The sequence below is a fragment of the Poecilia formosa genome, unplaced genomic scaffold (genome assembly GCF_000485575.1).
Source record: "Poecilia formosa unplaced genomic scaffold, Poecilia_formosa-5.1.2 Scaffold134, whole genome shotgun sequence".
NCBI classification, from domain to species: domain Eukaryota; kingdom Metazoa; phylum Chordata; class Actinopteri; order Cyprinodontiformes; family Poeciliidae; genus Poecilia; species Poecilia formosa.
The window spans coordinates 659,188-679,027 of NW_006800073.1; the positions used below are offsets into that span (position 1 = coordinate 659,188).

Below are 19,840 nucleotides of genomic sequence, written 5' to 3' on the forward strand. Positions count from 1 at the left end.
TTTTCTTTTTATGTGGTTGGGATTTTTTTAAAAACTGTCTTAAGTTACTTTTGTCTTATTTCAAGTGTACTAAGATATTTGCACTAGAAACTAGGCCAACAATACTTTCTGAGATTTTGTGTTTTTGCAGCGTGGGTATAGATAATGGACATTTAAAAGCTTTAGAAAGCCTTACATTTCATGAAGTCAGCTCTGGTAGTTGGTTCGGGGATATTTGGCTCATACGGTGGCATCTTTTCTAGAGTGAGACAAAGACATGTTTGTTAGCATTTACCAGGATGGTTGAATCAAAACAAACATAATTTGGTGATTTACCTTCTGCAGCGCTGTTTCCTTTTTTCCCTAGACATTTCAAAACAAAGCAGGATTATATTGCAGTCACTTTGAGCACATATCATGCTTCATTGTGTTCAAGTGTAACACATTTATTTATATGAATTAAAATACTCCTTGGTATAAAAAGGCCTACTTTCTAGATAGTGTTATAAAAATGAACATAATTTAAGTAGAAAAAACTGGTGGGACTGTTAGCTAGTATCTACCACCAGTGCGCCCTCTAGTGGATTCATCCGGGACAAAAAAGACTAATTTTTATAATAATCACATCTTTTATGATATTAACTAAAGGTGTTATCTGACTTTACAACACTGCATACCATGTGTTCATGAGAAAAACAAATTTATTCTCTCTTCTCTCACATTTGATTACTGATTACTGCGTATCGGCTCATACGTTTATTTTTCAGTAGCAGTCCAGCAAATGCAGTTAAACTACTTTTATCTTTATTTATTGTTATTGTCTTTAAATCTTACACTATCACAACAATGACAAAAATACCCTCCCTGGAGGTATTTCTATCTGCACATGCAGATCGTACAGTCACAGTGGGATCAACTCACTCTTCGGTTACCTAGCAACTCACTCACTCTTCGGTTACCTAGCAACTCACTCACTCTTCGGTTACCTAGCAACTCACTCACTCTTCGGTTACCTAGCAACAGTCTGCTGAGTAACTGGCACAGCAGCAGTTTAAGGTTTCCCAACCATTCCTCACAACTGCTTAGAAATACAAAACATCAGCGTGTAGAAAAACCTCTGGACAAAACAGGAAAGTCACACCACCAGTTTGGCAGAAGTTTAGATAATTAAAACAAAAAAACTGATGACTAATTATCAATATTGACTGATGATAAAACGCTTATGTTGTGACCTGTTTTCCAGCTCTAACCAGAGGATGTCTGTGTCTGACATGTGTTCTTGTTTATCCGAGATGTTTGCAAACTTTTTAAATAAGAAACCACTTGATACATAAAACGATCGCATTAACAGAACATACGGAGACACCATGTTCCAAATGTTCAACATTAGAAGAGGCAAAGGTCGACGGTGGCGTGTCAGAAAACGGGCGAGCCAAACACAGATGACCGCGTCAGTCTTATTTAACCACGCCCTCTGTTCATTAAATGAGACAATGAAGAAGAAAGAGAGAAAAGAGTGAACGCCGCAGACGGATCAGGAGTGAGACGTCAAGCCGGTGGCGAGCTGGAAGACTGAAAATATCCAGGATGTTCCACGGAACAGCAGAAAGCACCAGCTGGGATAAACTGACTCCATGATGGATGGCCTGACATCGCAGCAATAGAGACATGAAGGACACGTGGCAGGGAGGCATGAGGATATTTAAAGGAACCGGCTCTTTAAAAGGGATAAAGTTTGGTACAATTCAGTGTCTGAACACTGCAAAAACACAAAACCATGTGTCTTATTGTTAAAGTGTTTTTATATTTATATCTGTCCGATGTTTCCTCACTTCTAGCTGCAGTTTGTTTCCACAGCTCAAGATTTTAGATGACATCTCCTGTAGTTTTAATAACCATTTCTACACTGTAAAAACATGAAACCTTACCAAGTATTTTTGATCTGGTTTCCACTGCAAATTCCTTAATATGCTTAAAATAAGACAAAACTAACTTACAAGCAACTTTTCTGCAAGATGTAGAATATTTAGGTCAATAATGTCTTGTTATTGATGAAAAACTACCAGTTCCACTTATAATAAGTGAAATAATCTACTAGTATAACTACTATGTTTTTTTTAATCAATATTAAGGAATTGTTTACTTAAAACAAGCTCCTGTATCTTGCTGAAAAGTTACTTGTAAGTTAGTTTTGTCTTATTTAAAGTTCATTACCATATTTGCACTAGAAACAAGATCACAGTGCTTGGTAAGACTTTGTGTCTTTGCAGTGTTGGAAGACATTTAACTTTATAACCTCTCAACACTGAGGCTATTTTGGTCTAGCCGGCAGTGCAAATATCTCAGTACACTTTAAATAAGACAAAACCAACTGACAAGTAACTTTTCAGCAAGGTATAGGAGCTTGTTTGAGTAAAACATTTTTTAAATATTCATAAAGCTCTAGTTCCATTGATTACTCCACTTGTAACATGGGAAAATGTCTTATTAGGAAAATAATCTACCAATGGATCAAGTACTTTATTAAAATCAACATTAAGGAATTAATCACTTAAATCTTTTGCAGTGTTGAAATGCTTTTGACCATATAAGCTTTGAACTCCGCAAAAACACAGAATCTACTTTGTATTTTGATCTAGTTTATATAACGCTAACCCAGCCGGCCAATCGTGATGGAACACTGCTTGGGTTGCTAGGTAACGGGGCTGAGCTAGGCTGGGGTTGCTAGGTAACGGCACAGTGCCCATGGAATGTGACTTCACTGCAAACACACCAAATCTTACCAAGTGTTTTTGCCTAGATTCTAGTCCAAATATCTTAGTTGTGTAAGTAAATTCATAAAATTGATTTTTTTTTAAAAGTACTGGTTCCACTGGCAGATTATTTCACAACATTTTCTCTATGTTATATGTGAAATAATCTGCCAGGTGAACCAGTACTTTTCCACTTATATTAAGGGATTATTTACATAAAATAAAGTTATTTTGCTGAAAAGTTAGTTTTTCCTTATCTCAAGTATACTAAGATATTTGCACAAGAAACTAGACAAAAAAAACTTGTTTTTATTTTGAACGTATTCTGACAGATTTTGTCTCAAATCAACAGTCTGAAGTCACATCACAGTCCTGCTAAAAGGTCAGCCACACCTCCTTGGATGATTTATGGGAATTAATTGTTTTGGACAGCCAGGCCAACGGCCCTTTTCCTCTCCAGGACTCCGGTCTCATTGGGACGGAGCGACTCGTCTGGGCAGATTGGTTTCAAAACGTCTCACTGAGACAGCAAAATCAGAGGATAGGGACATGAGGGCCAGATCTGGTCTCATCCACGCTGTTTCTATCTGGTGTCAAGTCTTACCGGCTGGAAAAATGGAATAAAGATGTGGAAGGATTCTGGAGAAATTTCGTCCTTTGATCTGACTTTCTCATAAAATAAATCAACAAAGCAAAATTCTGTCACCATAAATCACTTAAGGAGGATTTTGTGTTACTTTGTGCTTCAATCAAGCGGCCATAAATAACTCAGATATGAGCTTTTGCATTTTGTTACTTGAATTACTGTGCAGCATTTCACACTTCATTACTGCAGCAGCAGGAGGATGGATTAGTAACAACTGGGCTGGAGGCCGGAGGTGGCGTGGGTTATGTCAGCTGCTGGCATGGACTGAAAGGGCCAACGAAACATAAAGATGTTGACTTTAACCTCAGAATCCTGTCAAATCCGAACAAATAACCAAATATTCTTAGCTTTATGTCAGATATGTTGTTAGCATAATCACAGAAATAATCACATTATTGTTTTTCCTTCTTGGATTTGTAAACCTGGACTTGATCCACTGAAAGTCTGTTCCATATTTATTTGGTAGATTTGAGTTTTAAGACTACATTCATGTGATGGTGGTTAATCAGCTAAAACAATTATGGTTCTGAGGAAGAAAAAGTCATAATTCTGAGAGAAAAATCAGAATTTTGAGAAAAATGTTGAAATTCTGGAAAAAAAGTCATAATGTAGGAAAGAGAATTTTGAGGAAAAAGTTGGAATTCTGAGAAAAAAGTCTGAATTCTGACAAAAGTCAAAATTCTGGGAAAAAACAATTGAGAAAAAAGTCTGAATTTTGAGGAAAAAGTTGCAATTTTGGAAAAAAGGTCAGAATTCTGATGAGTCAAAATTCAGAAAAGAAAAACAATTGAGAAAAAGTCAGCGTTCTGAGATAAAGGTCAGAATTTTAATTTGTTTTCCCAGTGGCCGTGATCCTCTTCCGCAGAAACAAGACATCTTCAAAGAAAAGCATCTAAAAGACGCATCGAGTGGTCATGTTGCAACAGGTCAGGATTACCGAAGGCGAATAAAACGGCGATGTGACACCGAGACGGCCACTTTCTCAGTAGCAAAGCCACACACTTTGTTGACATGATTAATGGTCGGGGAAACACTGGCATGGTCCGAGGTGATGACGGCCGTTTGGCTCGGAGCTGGACTGCCGGGCCGGCGGGTATGAAGACACTCAATAACGGCAAATAAACAGCCTACTAAAACTGGTGATAGAACAAAGTGACGAGCAGTAAATCAGTGTGAACCCGGGACGGTTAATGTCAGAAAAACAAAGACATCGCTGCGACCTTTCATCTGAGCCCGGTGGCGACACTTTAAATAACTAATCGGAAACACGAAGGAGCAAAAATCAAAACGGCTTTTATCCAATTACTAGTTTCAGGGCTGAAACGACTAATCGTGATGGATCAATAAGAGAAATAATCAACTAATTTAGTAAATGATTAACTGTTAACTGGAGGATACAGACTAAAAGAGGCTGTTTGCTGAAAAAACAGCCTGATCAGAGCAGTAATTAACCCAAAACTCTAACATATAAGTTCATATATATTGCATTTAAAGTAACACATTTGTCTGTAAATGTATTTAGTATTTTAGCCAAAACTCCTCAACTGGCAGTTTTAGTTTCACCTGGTAAAATTTCACTGAAGGGATTTTTGTATTTCATGCAATAAAATGTGTATTTTCCCTATTTAAAAAATGACTTAAATTATTACATCTTAATAATGTCTAAAATGTTTTAAAAGTGAAAAATGAAAAAGTGCTATTTCCACTGGCAGATAAAACATGGAACAAGGTTGTTAAAGGTGAAATGATCTGCCAGAGGGACTAATACTTTTCATTCATAACTATTAAGGAATTATTAAACTTCAAACAAAATCTTATATTGAGACATTATTTGAGTTAGTTTTGTCTTATTTTAAGTTTACTAGGATATTTGCACTACAAACTATATCAAATATTTATCAAGTTTGTGTTTTTTGCAGTGTAAAAAGTAATTAAAACAATGGGTACTATATAAAGTGTTGAACTAAAGAAACTAATTTCATCTTTAACTGAGAAAACATCCGACAGCATTAAAAATAATGTTTGTTAATAAGACACATGAAAAGACAGTATTTCATTTAATATGCATTATGCATTAAAATTAAATTAGAAATGCAAACGGAACAAAACAAATTGATCAATAACAAACTTAATATGCATAATACACTGCAAAAACCAAGTATTTTGGATTAGGTTGTAGTGCAAATATCTCAGTACACCTGACAAAACTAACTTGCAAATAACTTTTCAGCAACAATAGTGAAATAATCTGCCAGCGAATCTAGAACGATTTATCAATATTCAAGAATTATTTACTTAAAATAAGCTAGAATATCTTGCTGAAAAGTTGTTTGAGTTTGTTTTGAGTTCTTTTAAGTGTAATAAAATATTTTCACCATAAACTAGACCAAAATCCTTGGTATGATTTTGTGTTTTTGCAGAGTAATTTGGCTAATAATAGTAACCAGCGGGGATGATTGGGAACCGGTTGGTTCCGGTGGGACTCCATTCTTACCTGCTTTCTTGGGGACCGGCATGGTTCTGTTTGGCTTCGGGCGTGCTGCTCTTGTCAAAGTGCTTCCTGGTAACTCCAAGGCTCACCTTTATCAGCTTCTGATGAGTGAGGAGGGGCAGACTGAAGAGCCGTTTTTTTTTGTCGGATAGGATGGAACCGTCCCAAAAAAAGGACGATCCCGTCACTTGAAACTCGTGATACTTTTCCTGGGAACTGGGCTGAAGTACCGAGGACATCCCAACCATTCCTGCATGTTTGCACACACTCGCACTGAGCATGTGCAGGAGGGACACGTCTGCGTCATATTAAATGAGATGATAAATTGATGTATTTCTTAAAGACAAACGAGGGTGAAAAATTATGCAGCCCGGTGCCCTTTGGAGTCCTTTTAACTGAGAAAGAATGGCCGCTAACGATTAAACTGATCCCGACTCCATATGCCGGGTAGTGGGGTCATTTTCTGTTTGTAGGGTGTGAACCGTCACTATGTGAGAAGGAAGCCAGCTTCTCACCGGGTAGCTGTCAGCGGTCCCAGATCCCATCCATCAGGAGCTGCTGCCGTTGCGCCCTGGACTTCTGACTGGGAACAAACTGTACCAACAGATGTTATATCGGAGGCAACAGCTGGAGGCCGGTCTTCACCTTACAGCTTGTCCTGATTCTATCAGTTTTCTGCCTTTAAGGTGGCCTGCTATGCTTCCTTAAACAGGTTGAAATGGTCTATACAAAACATGTTCATTACATTTTTTTTCACAAAATCATTCTCAGAAAATGAGATCTAGTTCATAATGAGCTGTTTCAGGTCGTCTTGTCACTTTAAATCCAAAAAAGCAGCCATTGTACAGCGAATAGAGCAGTAAAACCAGCTGACCAAACATTCTGGAGTTCTGTTTGGGTTGCTAGGGTAACGAGGCTGGGCTCAACTGGCGTTGCTAGGTAACGAAGAAGTGCAAAGAAATGTCACTTAACACAAAATCTTATCAAGTATTTTTGGCCCAATTTCTAGTGTAAATATCTTAGTCTTCTGAAATAAGAGAAAACTAATTTACAAGCACCTTTTAAGCAAGGTATGAGAGCTTGATTTAAGTGAATAATTTCTTAATGTTGATGAAAAAGAAATAGTTCTACTGGCAGATTATTTCACTTATAACCAGACATTTTTCCCATAAGTGAAATAATCTGCCAGTAGAACTATTTCTTTTTCATCAACATTAAGAAATTATTCACTTAATCAAGCTCCAATATCTTGCAGAAAAGAGACTGTTATGTTTTGTTTTATCGTAGAAATTAGACCAAAAATAATTGGTAGGATTTTGTGTATTTTCAGTGTGGAGCTCCGTTTTGGTTGCTATGTTGCTTTTAAGCACTTGGGCTGTTTTTAGAGGCAATTGAGACCCAAGTAGAAGTTCAAAAATGTGCATAATATGTCCCCTGCAAGGAAATGTCTCTGGTCAGAAGTAATGCAGAAGCAAGCTGAAAGCATCAGGGACTAAAACCTAACTGATGAGTTGAAAGTAAGCGAAAGTTTCATCTTTGCTTTCACACCAAAATTTTCCGTATTTGTTGTGATATTTTAATGGTAGTGAAGTTCCTGGAGAACAAAGCGAACCATAACAGTATTCATATTATCTTAGGCTGTTTTCACACCTGATAGTCCAGCAGACTCAGTTCATTGTGGGACCAAAATTTCAATATTTGTTACAATTTCAGCTGCTGCACTTTGCTTTAACTCTGTACTGTGTCAAACAATCCAGACTAATTGAAATATCTGTTTCCCTCCTCGCCTGTGGTGGCGCAGCACCAAGAACCACTGAAGGAAACAACACAAAAACCTCAGAAGAAGACACTGATCACAACATCCTTGTAAGTAAAATGGAGTGGTGGTTTTACTACTGTATGCACTGTACAATGACTGCTGGAAAAGACAGCCATTGTCCTTTCTCCTGCTAGCTCTGGACTGTCAAGTTTGTTTTGGTTGTATTTACCCAGAATGCCCTCCACTCTTGTCCACTTCCTGCTTCTGGGGCGGTCTTTGGTCCACTTGACGTTCACATATGGATTGGAACAGCACCAAAGTCCACTTGAACTGAACCGACACCGAGTTTTGTAGGCAGACCAGAGTTTGCTTTTTTGGTTCGATTATGCCAGGGGTGTCCAAAGTCGGGCCTCGAGGGCCGGCTTCCTGCATGTTTTAGTTCTCTCCCTGGTTTAGCGCACTTGCATCAAATGATGGCTCGTTAGAAGGCCTAAGGAGAACATTGACTTGCTGAGGAGGTTGTTACTACCACTAGGGAGAGAACTAAAACATGCAGGATGCCGGGCCTCGAGGACCAACTTTGGACACCCCTGGATTATGCGTTCACTCCTCCCCAGACGAACCAGACTTTCCAGGAAAATGAACTGGAGTTCAATTAAAGTGAACTAAACAGAACTGGTGTGAATTCATCCAAACATTACAACATGTCCTCTGTGTGAGGGATGAGATCTCAACACCAGTCTTCTCTGCTGTCAGCAGCTTAGTTCAATCTGTTTTGTTTCAGAGCCTTTTGGGAAGTAGATCATACCCTCAACAATCACAGTGAACTTCACCGCCCAGACTGGCTGATGCATAACCTTAAACACTCGTACTGCATGACATGTTAACATGATCAGGCACTGGTGAAAGATATAGCAACATGCAGGGAATACAATGTGTGGAAGGCAAAGGAGACTTGCTGGGCTGCTTTTAATAGACTTTCAATAAGACGTCTCCTTGTAATCCTCGTACTTTCTTTCTCACATGACTAAGAGGTCAGCGACTTTCACCTTCTCACTTGTCTTGAAGTGGAACTGAGTCATTGGTAGGACTAGTTCCAACCGGTCCCAACCAGTTCTAACTAGTCCCAACTGAATCCAACTTCTTCCAACCGGTTCCAACCAGTTCCAACCAGATCCAACCGTTTCCAACTACATCCAGTCAGTTCCAGCCGGTTCTAATCAGTTCCAACCAGATCCAACTGGTCCCAACCAGGTCTAACTAGTCCCAACTGAATCCAACCACTTCCAAACGGTACCAATCAGTTCCAACCAGACCCAACTGAATCCAACCAATTCCAGTCGGTTCTAACGAGATCCAGCCAACTGGTTCCAAACAGCCAGCTCCAGTTGGTTCCAATCAAATTGATGTCTGGACTTTGACTGGGCCATTGCAACAACTTAACTCTATTGTCAGCAGCTGAAGACAAAGACAGGAAATAGTTGGAGGATTATGTTAACGATTTATCGGATGAACAAACTTATTCATGTGAGATTTTAATCACGTTTCTTATTTATTGGAAACATCACAACTGCAAAATTGTGTTGTTTGGACATATTAAAGTTTTGCTCTCATTTGTAATGGAAATGCAGCGAATGAAAAACGAAACAACAATGCTCACCTGCAGCAGCGTGATCAGAGAATTTGACTGATTAAAACTACACTCAAGGTAGTTAAAACAAGGTTTTCAGCCACTTTTCTTCTTACAAAACCGGGTTTTAGTTGGAGTGAATGAACCATTGATCATTAAGCGTAATTATCATCTCAGCACGTTTGAGCAGTTCGACACCTCCAACAAAATGAGATTATTCTGCGACTAAACTCTTTAAAGACAACATGAGCAGATTTACAGCGTGAAAACGACAGATCAAATTAACTCTGCCAGCCCACTTTTAGCGAAACATGAACCTCCAAACCGACTACTAATCACGAGATGTCAAACGAGAGGTGTGTGAGAACCGCGGGGTCCGCCTGACACGGGGAGTCATGCTGACCTCGGTCGCCAAGCAACCGTGATTTATGACACCGTGTTGCAGCCGGCATGTCTCCCCCCTTCTCTGCACCTCAAGTCGCACCATTTATCTTTTGTGACAATGAAATATGCGCAGATATGAAGTCCTCAAGTCTGCAGAGACACGGACTTGTAAATAATTTAGGGAATAAATATAGTTTGTTCCCTGCAGCAGAGGGTTGGAAAGGAAATTCAGTAAAACTGAACTGAGAATTTTAACTTTTTTCTCAATTCTCACTTTAACTTGTAGGAAACGTTTTTTTTTCTGTCAGAATTCAAAATTTAATCTCAGAATTTAGAGAATAAATATAGTTTGTTCCCTGCAGTTGAGGGTTTGTATGCAAGGCAAATTCAGTTAAGTTCAAACTGAATTGAGAACTGTAGCCTTTTCTCACTTTAATCTCATAATTTTGATGTTTTTGTTTTTAGAATTCTAACTTTAATGTTAAATTACAGACGTTAATCTCAGAATTTCAATGTTTTTCTCAGAATTCTAACTTAAATCTCAGAATTCTGACTTTTTTCCTCAGAATAAAAATTATTTAAGCAAATTCAGGAAAATCTAACCTGATTTTCCTGGTTAGAAAATCAGGTTCTCTCCGTAATTTTAGCAAATTTGCTAGATTTGCTAAAATCTAGCAAATTTATTTGCTAGATTTAAAAATGAAATCTAGCAAATAAATTTGGGACAGGCTTTCGGTGTGGATCAACTGTAGGTTTACAAATCACATAGCAAGGAACAAATATTTATGTGATTATTTTCATATGACAAACACTTTGGGATGCTTGGTTATTTATTTGGACTTTGACAAAATAAGAATTCTGAAGGAGTTTTCTTTGTGGCCCCAATCTTCTTCCGTAGGTTTGAAATGATGAGAATAATCGTTTTAACGTTTAACAACAACAATAGGAAACGGTTTAAATCTACCAGAACCCCTGAAAAAAACCAGAGGAAGAGCGACAAGTTTAAGGATTTACTTGATAAAAATGAACATAAAAGTAATATATCAAAATAATGTAAGAAAACTTTCTTGAAGGTCAATAAACTTTAAATTATAATGAACATTTAAACCTAGAACATTTTAAATATCCAAAATAAATAAACAAAACAAGACAAAAAACAAATAAATTGAACTATAAAGTCTCTGTAAACCAAATTGTCGTTTAAAAAAGGGCGAGTTCAGACCAAAATACCAGACCGAAGAGTTTCATCATCCAGTTTTTGGTAGAAAGAGAGAAAAGAGAACAACAATAAATTATGCAAATAGAAATTAATGAGTTTGTTTTAATTTATCATGCAATGAATTGATTTATAGCTTATTGAGACAAGCCTAGCTGCAAAGCAGAACACCGCAAAAACAAAACCTTACAAAGTACTTTTAGTCTAGTTTCCAGTGCGAATATTTTACACTTAAAATAAGAAAACACTCGCTTACAAGTAACTTAACATGATATAAGTCAATAATTCTTTAATATTGATTTTTATAAAATGCTAATTTTACTGGCAGATTATTTTAGTTTTATCACAGGATACTTTTCCCATGTTATAAATGAAATGATCTGCCAATTGAATCAGTACTTTTTTTTAAATCTATGGTCTAATTAATATCTTATCTGACTTGTTTTTTTCAGCCTTCCTGGTTCTGAAACAGACAGCCGAGGCGACGAGTGGGTTTGGTCCCGGAGGAGCAAAAGGAACGGAGTGAGTCATTCTGACAAAGATCTTTCTGGTGATTAGAAGAGACGCAGCTGAAGCTCCAAACTGAGCCTCCCAAAAATAAAAGGATGTTCCTCACAGTTAGAGGTGTGGACTAAAAACAGCTGGACACGGACAAACGAGGTGATGTAATGTTGACACAGGGATCGTCCCTGAAATACAGAGACAGATCCAGTCAGCTGGTCCCAATGGAACAACTGGGAGACGCCCAGTAGCTGCGTTTCTTTTGACCTTAAAATTGAGCAATTTGACATTTTGAAAATAAATTTGCTTAATGGAAACACGTCACTTCTGAAAAGACTAATTTTGTTTTTTTATATAAAGTTTTTGCAGGATTAGATTGTTTTTCGGCCACATCAAAATTACAGCATTTCACAAAATGCAGAGAAAACACTTTTTTCATATCATATGAGTCAACAGGATGTTACTACTGGCAGAAACGACAAAGACGTAGACAGGAAGAGTTTGGAGGATGATGGCGCTGCATGTTTTTAACGACTTATTGCATGAACAAACTTATTTACGTATGATTTTAATTGTGTTTCTTATTGAAAGGAAACACAGCTATTGTATTTTTTTCGACATTAGCAGAATATCGACAAAGTTTTGTGCACATTTGTACTGTAAACACAGCTACAAATAGTTTGTGTTTCTCTGACATGTCTGTTACAGAAACATAAATTTTATGAATACTGAGAGTTATAAGTGATATAAAAACTGAAAAAGGACTTTTCACATAAAACGCAATAAAAATACAATTTCTGGCGAGTAATAAGTTAGGATACCTTCAGATTTATTTCCACTTGAAATGGCTTAAGTCAAATCGTCATTACTCTGAATTATGAATGAAGTTTGCACTGTTTAAAGATCCAAGACATTTACGAGACTGAGTCTCAGAAAAATTTGAAACATTTTTTTCCTTTAGTCTACAAATGGAAGGGTCAAAGCAGCAGCTACAATACTCAGCTTTGAGCCAATAGTCAAAACATGTCAAATGTACCGCTTATATAGTATCTTCTTTGCTTGTAAAAACCCGTCTGTACAGTTGAAGTATGTAAATTTATTATATTGTCATGAAAGGCTGTTTTCATTTCATTCTATTCATATTTATACATTTCATAGTTTCAAAATATGTTTCAGAGCTAAATATTTAGCTATTGTCCAAAATCACTTACTGAAAAGCTCTCAAAGTGTAGATGTTCGTAACGCCAGCTTTTATTTTGATAGTCCACTTCCGCTTATATCGGCAAGTGAATTAGAAAAACATCTAAATATTTATCTTCGAATTGACTTTCTAACTAAATATTTAGTTTGAACCTGTGACATTTATGAATGTATTAATAACATGGTGAAAATATGTCTGAGTTAATTATTTTTTTTCTTTATGATGCCGTAACCGAATAACTGAAATTGCCAGCTAGCTAGCCTGCTATGTAAATTTTTGGCTGCTGGTTTTACCGTTTTCCATATTTTTAAACATAATTTGAAATTACATGGACAACAGGAATGAATTTACATACATTAATCACTACATTTTTTATAGTTACAAGTCAACTGTATATAATTTTTACTTTACAGAAAAACTTCAAGCCGGATAGTCAAAAAATATGACGGTCTGCAATAAAACGGCAACCTCTCCAGCAGAGGGCGCTAAAGGCATCGTTTTGATTAAATTATCAATAGTTTAATTCTAAGATTAGGGATTAATTTCGCTAATACAGAACACCTGTCTTCTGGTCATATCAGATTATACTTTCATAAAGACTTTAGGAGCTTTATTTTTCAACCTTTATTCCCCTTTAAATACAAATTTATCAATAAAGCAGATTTAAAAACAACTGGAATGTTAATTTTACAGAACATGAATCTGTAGTCAAATAAATAAAAAAAACAAAGACAAGTAAAGTAATAAATACTTTATTTTCCACATTAGTAAAAGTGCAGTCACAAAGTTTCCTTTTTACTGTACAGATTTCAGATGCACAACAAATATGTTGTTCCTTAAATAGCTTTATGTACAGCAGATAAAATCTGAGAATTATTATTCAGTGAATGTTACCGGAAAAAAACAAACAGTTGATCATCGGCCTCCTCCGTTGGCGGCTCCACCGCCAGCGCCGCCGCCTGATTGGTCCTGGGCGCCTGACATCATCAGGAAGAGAACGAGAGGCACGATGTACATCCACTGCAAGAGAAGAAAAACACACCTTGTATAAATAACTCCTATAATTTACATAGAATTAACTGTGATCACTTGCATGTATTTGGTAAAGGTTGCTGATTTATTTCCTCCCAGATAAGGTCAGATTTATTTCTCAACAGAAAAAGAAAATGTTGAAATATTCCAGGAGGATTAGAGACTAGAGAGTCAAACACCAAAAACTTTTAGGCTCCACTAACTTTCTAAAGGTTTGGATTCAGTCGATTTTTAGAAACTATCAGCCTAAAAATTTATTTGGTTTTAGACTTTTGAGAAGGGCGAACAGAAGAAAAAGAAGGAATAAGTGAAAAACTACAGTTTGTGGTTAAACACAGAAGAGAAGAAGGAGGAAGAAGAGGAGGAGGAGGAAGAGCCACAAGTAAGGAAACTGTACTTCAGTGGGAATCAGCTCTGCTCTCTGCCGCCCCCTGCTGGGGGCTGTGCCGAATTGGTGAGCATGAGGAAGATGGCACCTCCCAGAATCAAATACCACTGGAACACAGCAACACAGAGTCACTGGACACACAGCGAGGCACAAACACGGCACAGAACAACACGAAGGCAGCACGACCCGGGCCGGGCCCGACCACACAGAACCGGGTCGCAACGGGCCGCAGAAACCGGCCCAATAAAATGACCAGACACAGCTCTGCTTACTGTAACGGCGTATTACGACCACCAGACAAGAAAAAGAGGAGTAAATTTACACCAAAATAGGGAGAAGTTTTTAGATTAAGAGAAAATGTTCTAGGACAAAAACACGGTAAATATTTGGGTTTCAAAAGTTGACAATTTTCTGAAAAAAAATTAAATTTTGAGATTCATCAGAAATTGTCTAGAATTTTTTACTTTTGGATATTTCTGAATTTGAAAAGTTGAAAATTTTCCCCAAAAAAATTTCCAGAATTTTTTTTATTTTTGAGTTTGAAAAGATTTTCTAGATTTTCTAGAAATTCTGAGTTTCCAAAGTCGAAAATTCATGAGAGAAAAAATTTTTTTTAGACTAACCTCAAACATTTTCTAGGGAAAAAAATAAGAGATTTAGATTTTTAGTTTGAAACATCGAAAGTTTTCTAGAAAACAACTTGAAAATGTTGACCTTTTCAAAGTTGAATATTTGCTGGAAAAATTCTCAGAAACTTTCTAGAAAAAACTTAGAAATTTCTGAGTTTGAAAAGTTAAAAATTGGCTAGAAAATAAAATTAACCTAAAAGATTAACCTAAAAATTTTTTAGGAAAAAAAACTTTCTGAGTTTCAAAAGTAACTTGGAAATTTAACCTGAGATCAATATCAAAATTTGAGTTTTTTGTAACAAATGTTTGACTTTTCGATGTCAGAAACGTTGAAGTTTTGGGGTCAATTTACTCCTTTTTTCTTTACAATGGCCCTCGCACTCCCTGGGGCTTTAAATTTGATTTCAGGTGTAAATGAACTAACAGGTGAAGGAAAGTAAGTCTGTAACTTCATTACTTTAGTTATTGATTAATGATTGATTGTCAGAATAATGGATTAATCAGATTAAAAAAATAAACATTCTCCAGATTTTTCATTTAACCACTTAAGCCTTTTTTATTCAATAATATAAATAAATTTAACTATGCAAATAAACACTTTTAATTCCTTTTTCAAGTAAAAGGACAAAAATAACCTAAAATGCAAAAACATAATTCCTTCAGTAAATCTGAACCAGGTTAAACAAACATTTACAAACAAAAGTGTTTTTATCTTAAATTCAAAATGTATATATTTTTGTACAATTTTGGGTTCATTTCTGCTCTAAATGGTCCTTGAGTCTCTATTCTCCAGTTAGCGATTAATCAATTACTAAATTAGTTGTTGATTATTTAAATAGTCGATTAATTGTGACTTCAGCCATGGAGGAAAACTTTGCAGCTCTGAAATGGTTTAAAATGTTTCATAATTTCTGTTCACATTAATAAGACAGGCTGGAAAAACAGAAAGCATCCTGTTATTTTAGCCAAAAGCAGCCGATGCGCTTCATGCTTCCTCCGTCTCTGCAGAAGCTGCACACAGGCAGAAAGTCATGCTGAGAGAATCAATAAATATATAAAGTCTGGTATTAGAGGTTCAGGGCTCCAAAACTCTGAGGAAAAATAACATTGTCCGTAGAATAAATGATCCCACTGCAGCTAAAATATGTTGATCATTATGGACGATTAATTGATAAAATTGATTAATTGCTAGACAAATTGATTAATCGTTAAATAATTTTATCGATTAATCAAATTTTTGTTTTTTGAAAATTTCATTTTTGGAAAATTGAGATATTTTTCATCTTCAGTTTTCTTCAGTTCAGAGTGATGTCAGCGCACCCAGGGCGGCCATCTTGTTTTACAGCCTCTATTTACTTTGAATTTGAATTCATGTCAACTCTACGACAAAACATTAGGGCTAGGCTACGACTTTTTTTTATGATTACAAGAATACAGTCGTAATTTTACGATAACTCTTACATGAAAATAAAAGCTTTAAATGAGGAAAGTTGAGCATCTTGTGAAGTTTTAGAGATAACACTTAATAGAACTATGTAACATTGAACACATCAGCACTAAATTATTATCATCAGCAACAGCTGAGTCTGTTTCCAAAGAACACAAACTGAGCAGATCCTGAAAATGCAACAATTTTTTCCTCATTAAAAATGTTTTTTCTTGTAATTTCAATAAGTTTTTGGTGAAATTGCAACTTTATTCTGTTAATAATATGCCTATAATCTCTTTAACCAAAATTCTCATAGCCTGGCGCTAATAACTCACAGATGTTTTAAATAAAAACAACTCTTTTCTGTAAAATAAAATAAAAATAAAAAATCTGTCAAAATTGGATCTGGTGTGAAAACAAAAAGCTGTAACTAAGATTTATTTCTTATAGAGAAGATCAGTCAGTGGAAGTTTTCAAGTGCTTGTTGCATCAGCCAGCTGACTGGCAGTGCACAGCAACAAACTGTCTACACTATGAGCCATAAAACACTGAATACCTAACATCTGATATTAAACACGCTAAACGCTAATTGTGGATTAACTCTTTAAACCTTTTATAAACCCTGACAGCTTCACTCTTACGTATTTGGCAAAGAACGATTTCTGCTCTTGTGGATTCTTTCCTTTCTTCTCAGATTCTTGTTCCATCCGTTCCAGGAACAGAGCCGTCTCCGGTCTGGAAAAACAAAAAACAAACAAAAGCAGATTTAAGTCAATCAGTTAAAAAAAAACAAAAAAAAAACTGAGAAAATAAATTACAAAGTAAGAAAACACAAAAACGCGCTGATGTTTTCTTTGTCTCAGCAGATTATATGTAACTAAGGAGAAACATTAAGATCACAGGTTTTCAAAGTGAGGGTTCAGGGGCCATTTTTGGACCCTGACCTGACTTTATGCGGCCCTCCCAACCACAGTTCAAAAGCAGATTAAATAAATTAGGACAAAACTACGATTTTTAAAAGAAAATCCAGTCACATAAATGTTAGACGCAACACAAAGTGATAATCTTTTCCAAGGTTTCTGCTTTCCTCCTGTTGTCATGGTAACCAGGACCACATCGACCCGTCTGAATTACACCAAATCTGGTTGTACTTGCTGTACTAAAACTCGGCTAAAAACACAAAATGTTTTCAAATGAGGACTGATGTAGATCCTGTTCTTAATGGGGAGAATTCACTAAATATTTTTTTCAGTTTCCTTCAAATCAAAGACAAAATAATAAACAAACTGGATTCCTTTCATTTTACATAAAAACATTTGAAGTTTTGCATCTACAAAAAACATAAATAAATCAAGTTACTTTGTTTAATTAAAATAGTTCGGGCTTCATTTATTGTTACGCAAGTAAAAAAAAAAAATCCTACTTTCTGTTTCTTCTGAATCAGAACCAAATCAAGCTTCACATCAGCCGTAAAGGAAATCAACCCGTGCCGGTAAAGACTGACCCTGGAGCGTTTACAGGCGCCATGATGCTCAGAGTCGTGTTGAAAACCTCCAGGTCGACTTCATCCTCGACCTCGGCGCCTCTGCAGGCTCCAGGTAAGGTTACTATGGAGACGCCGATAAGGTATCCCGACACGTCGGTGTGGAGCGTGATCACGTCGCTCAGGTGGGACTCGACCATCGCACACTGGGAACCACAACAACAAAACTCCTTCACAGAACGTAAAACCATTTTGGTGACTTCTGACTCGTTTTTGAAGCTGAACACATACGGCTCTGACGAACGCTGTGAGGTAACCGTCCATCTGCCACTCCGTCTGTCTGTCCGCCTGCAGGAAAACCCGAGGCACTCGGATTCTGTACAGGCCGTCGACTGCAGCCACTTCCTGAGGAGACCAAACCAGACAAATCCGTCATTTTTTAAAAAACCCAAACAAATCCGTCATTTTTTAAAAACCCAAACAAATCCATCATTTTTTAAAAACCCAAACAAATCCATCATTTTTTAAAAACAAAAACAAATCCATCATTTTTTAAAAACAAAAACAAATCCATCATTTTTTAAAAACCCAAACAAATCCATCATTTTTTAAAAACAAAAACAAATCCATCATTTTTTAAAAACAAAAACAAATCCGTCATTTTTAAAAAAAAACCCAAACAAATCCGTTATTTTTTAAAAACAAAAACAAATCCATCATTTTTAAAAACAAAAACAAATCCGTCATTTTTTAAAAAACCCAAACAAATCCATCATTTTTTTAAAAACCAAAACAAATCCGTCATTTTTTAAACTCCAGAGGTTCCAGCCAAAGGTTTGGTTTTTCAGTTTCACCTTCAGCTTGGAGCGGTCGTCTTCTGACAGCTGGTTCTGAGTTAGAGAAACGCTCGGCTCCCGACCCGTTTTCAGCAGCAAAGATCCACGCGACTGAAACTTTGCAACATCATCTGAAGACCAAACAGAGCAAAGAACAGAGCATAGATAATTAAAAATGCAAAAAGTAATCATCAACTTTTGAGTTTAGAAACTGAAATTAAAGGTCACTTCCTGAAAAAAAAGGAAAAAACTTATTCAGAGCAGAAATTAAACCAAAATGGCAAAAATTTGTTTTTAAGCTAAAGAAAAAAACTTTTTGTAAATATGCATTTTAGGCAATACAATTTGTATTTTTTAATTTCATTCTATATTTGGTTTACTTCATTTTCCTCTTCCTCTTAGATAATGTATATTCTTTAGATAATATATATTATCTAAAGAAAATGTATATTTACATTTTCTTTAGATAAAATAAAATATTTTTGAAATAAAAAAGAATTAAATCATTTATTTGTATTTTTTTATGTATTTTGAATATTTAATAAAAAGGTTTAACTGGTTAAATAAAAAATCTGTAGAACTTGTCAGAGTAATCAATGGAATAATCGATTACTAATCAGTTTGAAATTCTTTAAAGGCAGCGTAAGTGCAAAGTTACATTATATCCTGACTTGTATATTTACATTTTCTTTAGATACATTTTAAATTAAGACTAAGCTTTACTACATGCCAAAATTACAAAGTCTTGAGGTTCAACTGAACATAATACTCTATTCAACCTGGTCAATAAACTTCCAAAACATCTATGACACAAACTATATACATACATAATCACAAGAAAAACAGAATGTCATCAGAATGACAGACAACGGAAATTGCGTTAGCTTGCTGAGCACAAGGATACTTTAGTTAGCAAACTAGCATGAGTGATGTTCTACACGATTCTGTTTCTTCGCAATTAAAATATCTTCTCACCGAGTTCAAACGAGTGTTCAAGCGGCACAGAGAAACCACTGAGCTCGGCCTCCAAAGGATCACCGACCTGAAAATAATCAAAATCTGCGTTTAGCCTCTACATTATCACACAATGCTAACGCTAACTCGTTAGCATAAATAAAATAACCCTAATCGCTTTTTTGTTAAAAATATATTCATGAATGATTATTTAACTCTTACCCTCCGGCCGTTATTACATGATACTAAATTTGCGCATATCAATAACAAAACAAAGGAAATAACAGCAACATTAAACGGTTGCAGGCCAGCCATTGCTGCTAACTGTGGACACCGGAAGATGGCGAAAGAAGCAGCAACATCCGCATTTTCAGAATAAAAGCACACAAACTAGCTTACATATGTAAATACTTGCACGCTGCGTTTTTGATCTTTATTTTGAAATCTTTGGCTGAATTAATAGTATATTCTTAAAACTGATTTACAAAAATAATCTAGTTATTTTATTATTTAAAGGTTGTTTACATCA

At 36.0% G+C, this 19,840-nt stretch overlaps 2 protein-coding genes and 2 long non-coding RNA genes across 9 annotated transcripts in view; 2 read left to right on the top strand and 2 right to left on the bottom strand.

Annotated features, from left to right (window-relative positions):
- The window catches only part of LOC103144947 (tripartite motif-containing protein 16), a 9,440-nt gene extending 3,224 nt beyond the window's left edge, over nucleotides 1-6,216 (bottom strand). Inside the window, exons 1-3 of one of the 2 annotated variants that reach the window (XM_007562133.2) lie at nucleotides 5,873-6,216; nucleotides 316-342; nucleotides 176-238 (exon numbers count right to left, since the gene is read on the bottom strand). In XM_007562133.2, the coding sequence (XP_007562195.1) occupies nucleotides 176-238; nucleotides 316-342; nucleotides 5,873-5,894 (112 nt within the window). In that variant the 5' untranslated portion in view covers nucleotides 5,895-6,216. Of the gene's footprint in view, nucleotides 1-175; nucleotides 239-315; nucleotides 343-1,337; nucleotides 1,424-5,872 lie in introns of those variants that run through there. The other variant, XM_016676451.1, reaches the window with a different exon arrangement.
- LOC107832915 (uncharacterized) lies at nucleotides 1,622-3,680 on the top strand. 2 transcript variants are annotated; one of them, XR_001663351.1, is made up of 2 exons: nucleotides 1,622-1,712; nucleotides 3,085-3,680. It is a non-coding gene; the product is annotated as an uncharacterized LOC107832915 (long non-coding RNA). The 2 variants fall into 2 exon arrangements; XR_001663350.1 differs by having other exon boundaries at nucleotides 1,626-1,717.
- On the top strand, nucleotides 4,106-17,572 carry LOC103144948 (uncharacterized). 3 transcript variants are annotated; one of them, XR_001663354.1, is made up of 3 exons: nucleotides 4,106-4,304; nucleotides 11,311-11,380; nucleotides 17,483-17,572. It is a non-coding gene; the product is annotated as an uncharacterized LOC103144948 (long non-coding RNA). The 3 variants fall into 3 exon arrangements; XR_001663353.1 differs by lacking the exon at nucleotides 17,483-17,572 and having other exon boundaries at nucleotides 11,311-11,676; XR_001663352.1 differs by lacking the exons at nucleotides 4,106-4,304; nucleotides 17,483-17,572 and adding an exon at nucleotides 7,700-7,735 and having other exon boundaries at nucleotides 11,311-11,676.
- Nucleotides 13,297-19,674, bottom strand: emc10 (ER membrane protein complex subunit 10). 2 transcript variants are annotated; one of them, XM_007562136.2, is made up of 8 exons: nucleotides 19,534-19,674; nucleotides 19,333-19,399; nucleotides 18,376-18,488; nucleotides 17,813-17,926; nucleotides 17,543-17,727; nucleotides 16,680-16,773; nucleotides 13,990-14,087; nucleotides 13,491-13,580 (listed from the first exon to the last, which is right to left on the bottom strand). In XM_007562136.2, the coding sequence occupies exons 1-7, from the start codon at nucleotides 19,624-19,626 to the stop codon at nucleotides 14,001-14,003; spliced, it is 753 nt and encodes a 250-aa protein (XP_007562198.1). In that variant the 5' UTR covers nucleotides 19,627-19,674; the 3' UTR covers nucleotides 13,491-13,580; nucleotides 13,990-14,000. The 2 variants fall into 2 exon arrangements, with proteins under 2 accessions (XP_007562196.1, XP_007562198.1); XM_007562134.2 differs by lacking the exon at nucleotides 13,990-14,087 and having other exon boundaries at nucleotides 13,297-13,580; nucleotides 19,534-19,673.
- Between the last annotated feature and the right edge of the window lie 166 nt (nucleotides 19,675-19,840).

What these genes read in the sequence shown, in the direction of transcription:
- emc10 (XM_007562134.2), bottom strand. Translation starts at nt 19,626, where the DNA reads ATGGCTGGCCTGCAACCGTTTAATGTTGCTGTTATTTCCTTTGTTTTG. An exon ending in TGAACACTCGTTTGAACTCG is followed by an intron (nt 18,489 to 19,332) that starts GTGAGAAGATAT and finishes TTTGGTCTTCAG; the next exon opens with ATGATGTTGCAAAGTTTCAG. An exon ending in TCACAGCGTTCGTCAGAGCC is followed by an intron (nt 17,728 to 17,812) that starts GTATGTGTTCAG and finishes TGTGGTTCCCAG; the next exon opens with TGTGCGATGGTCGAGTCCCA.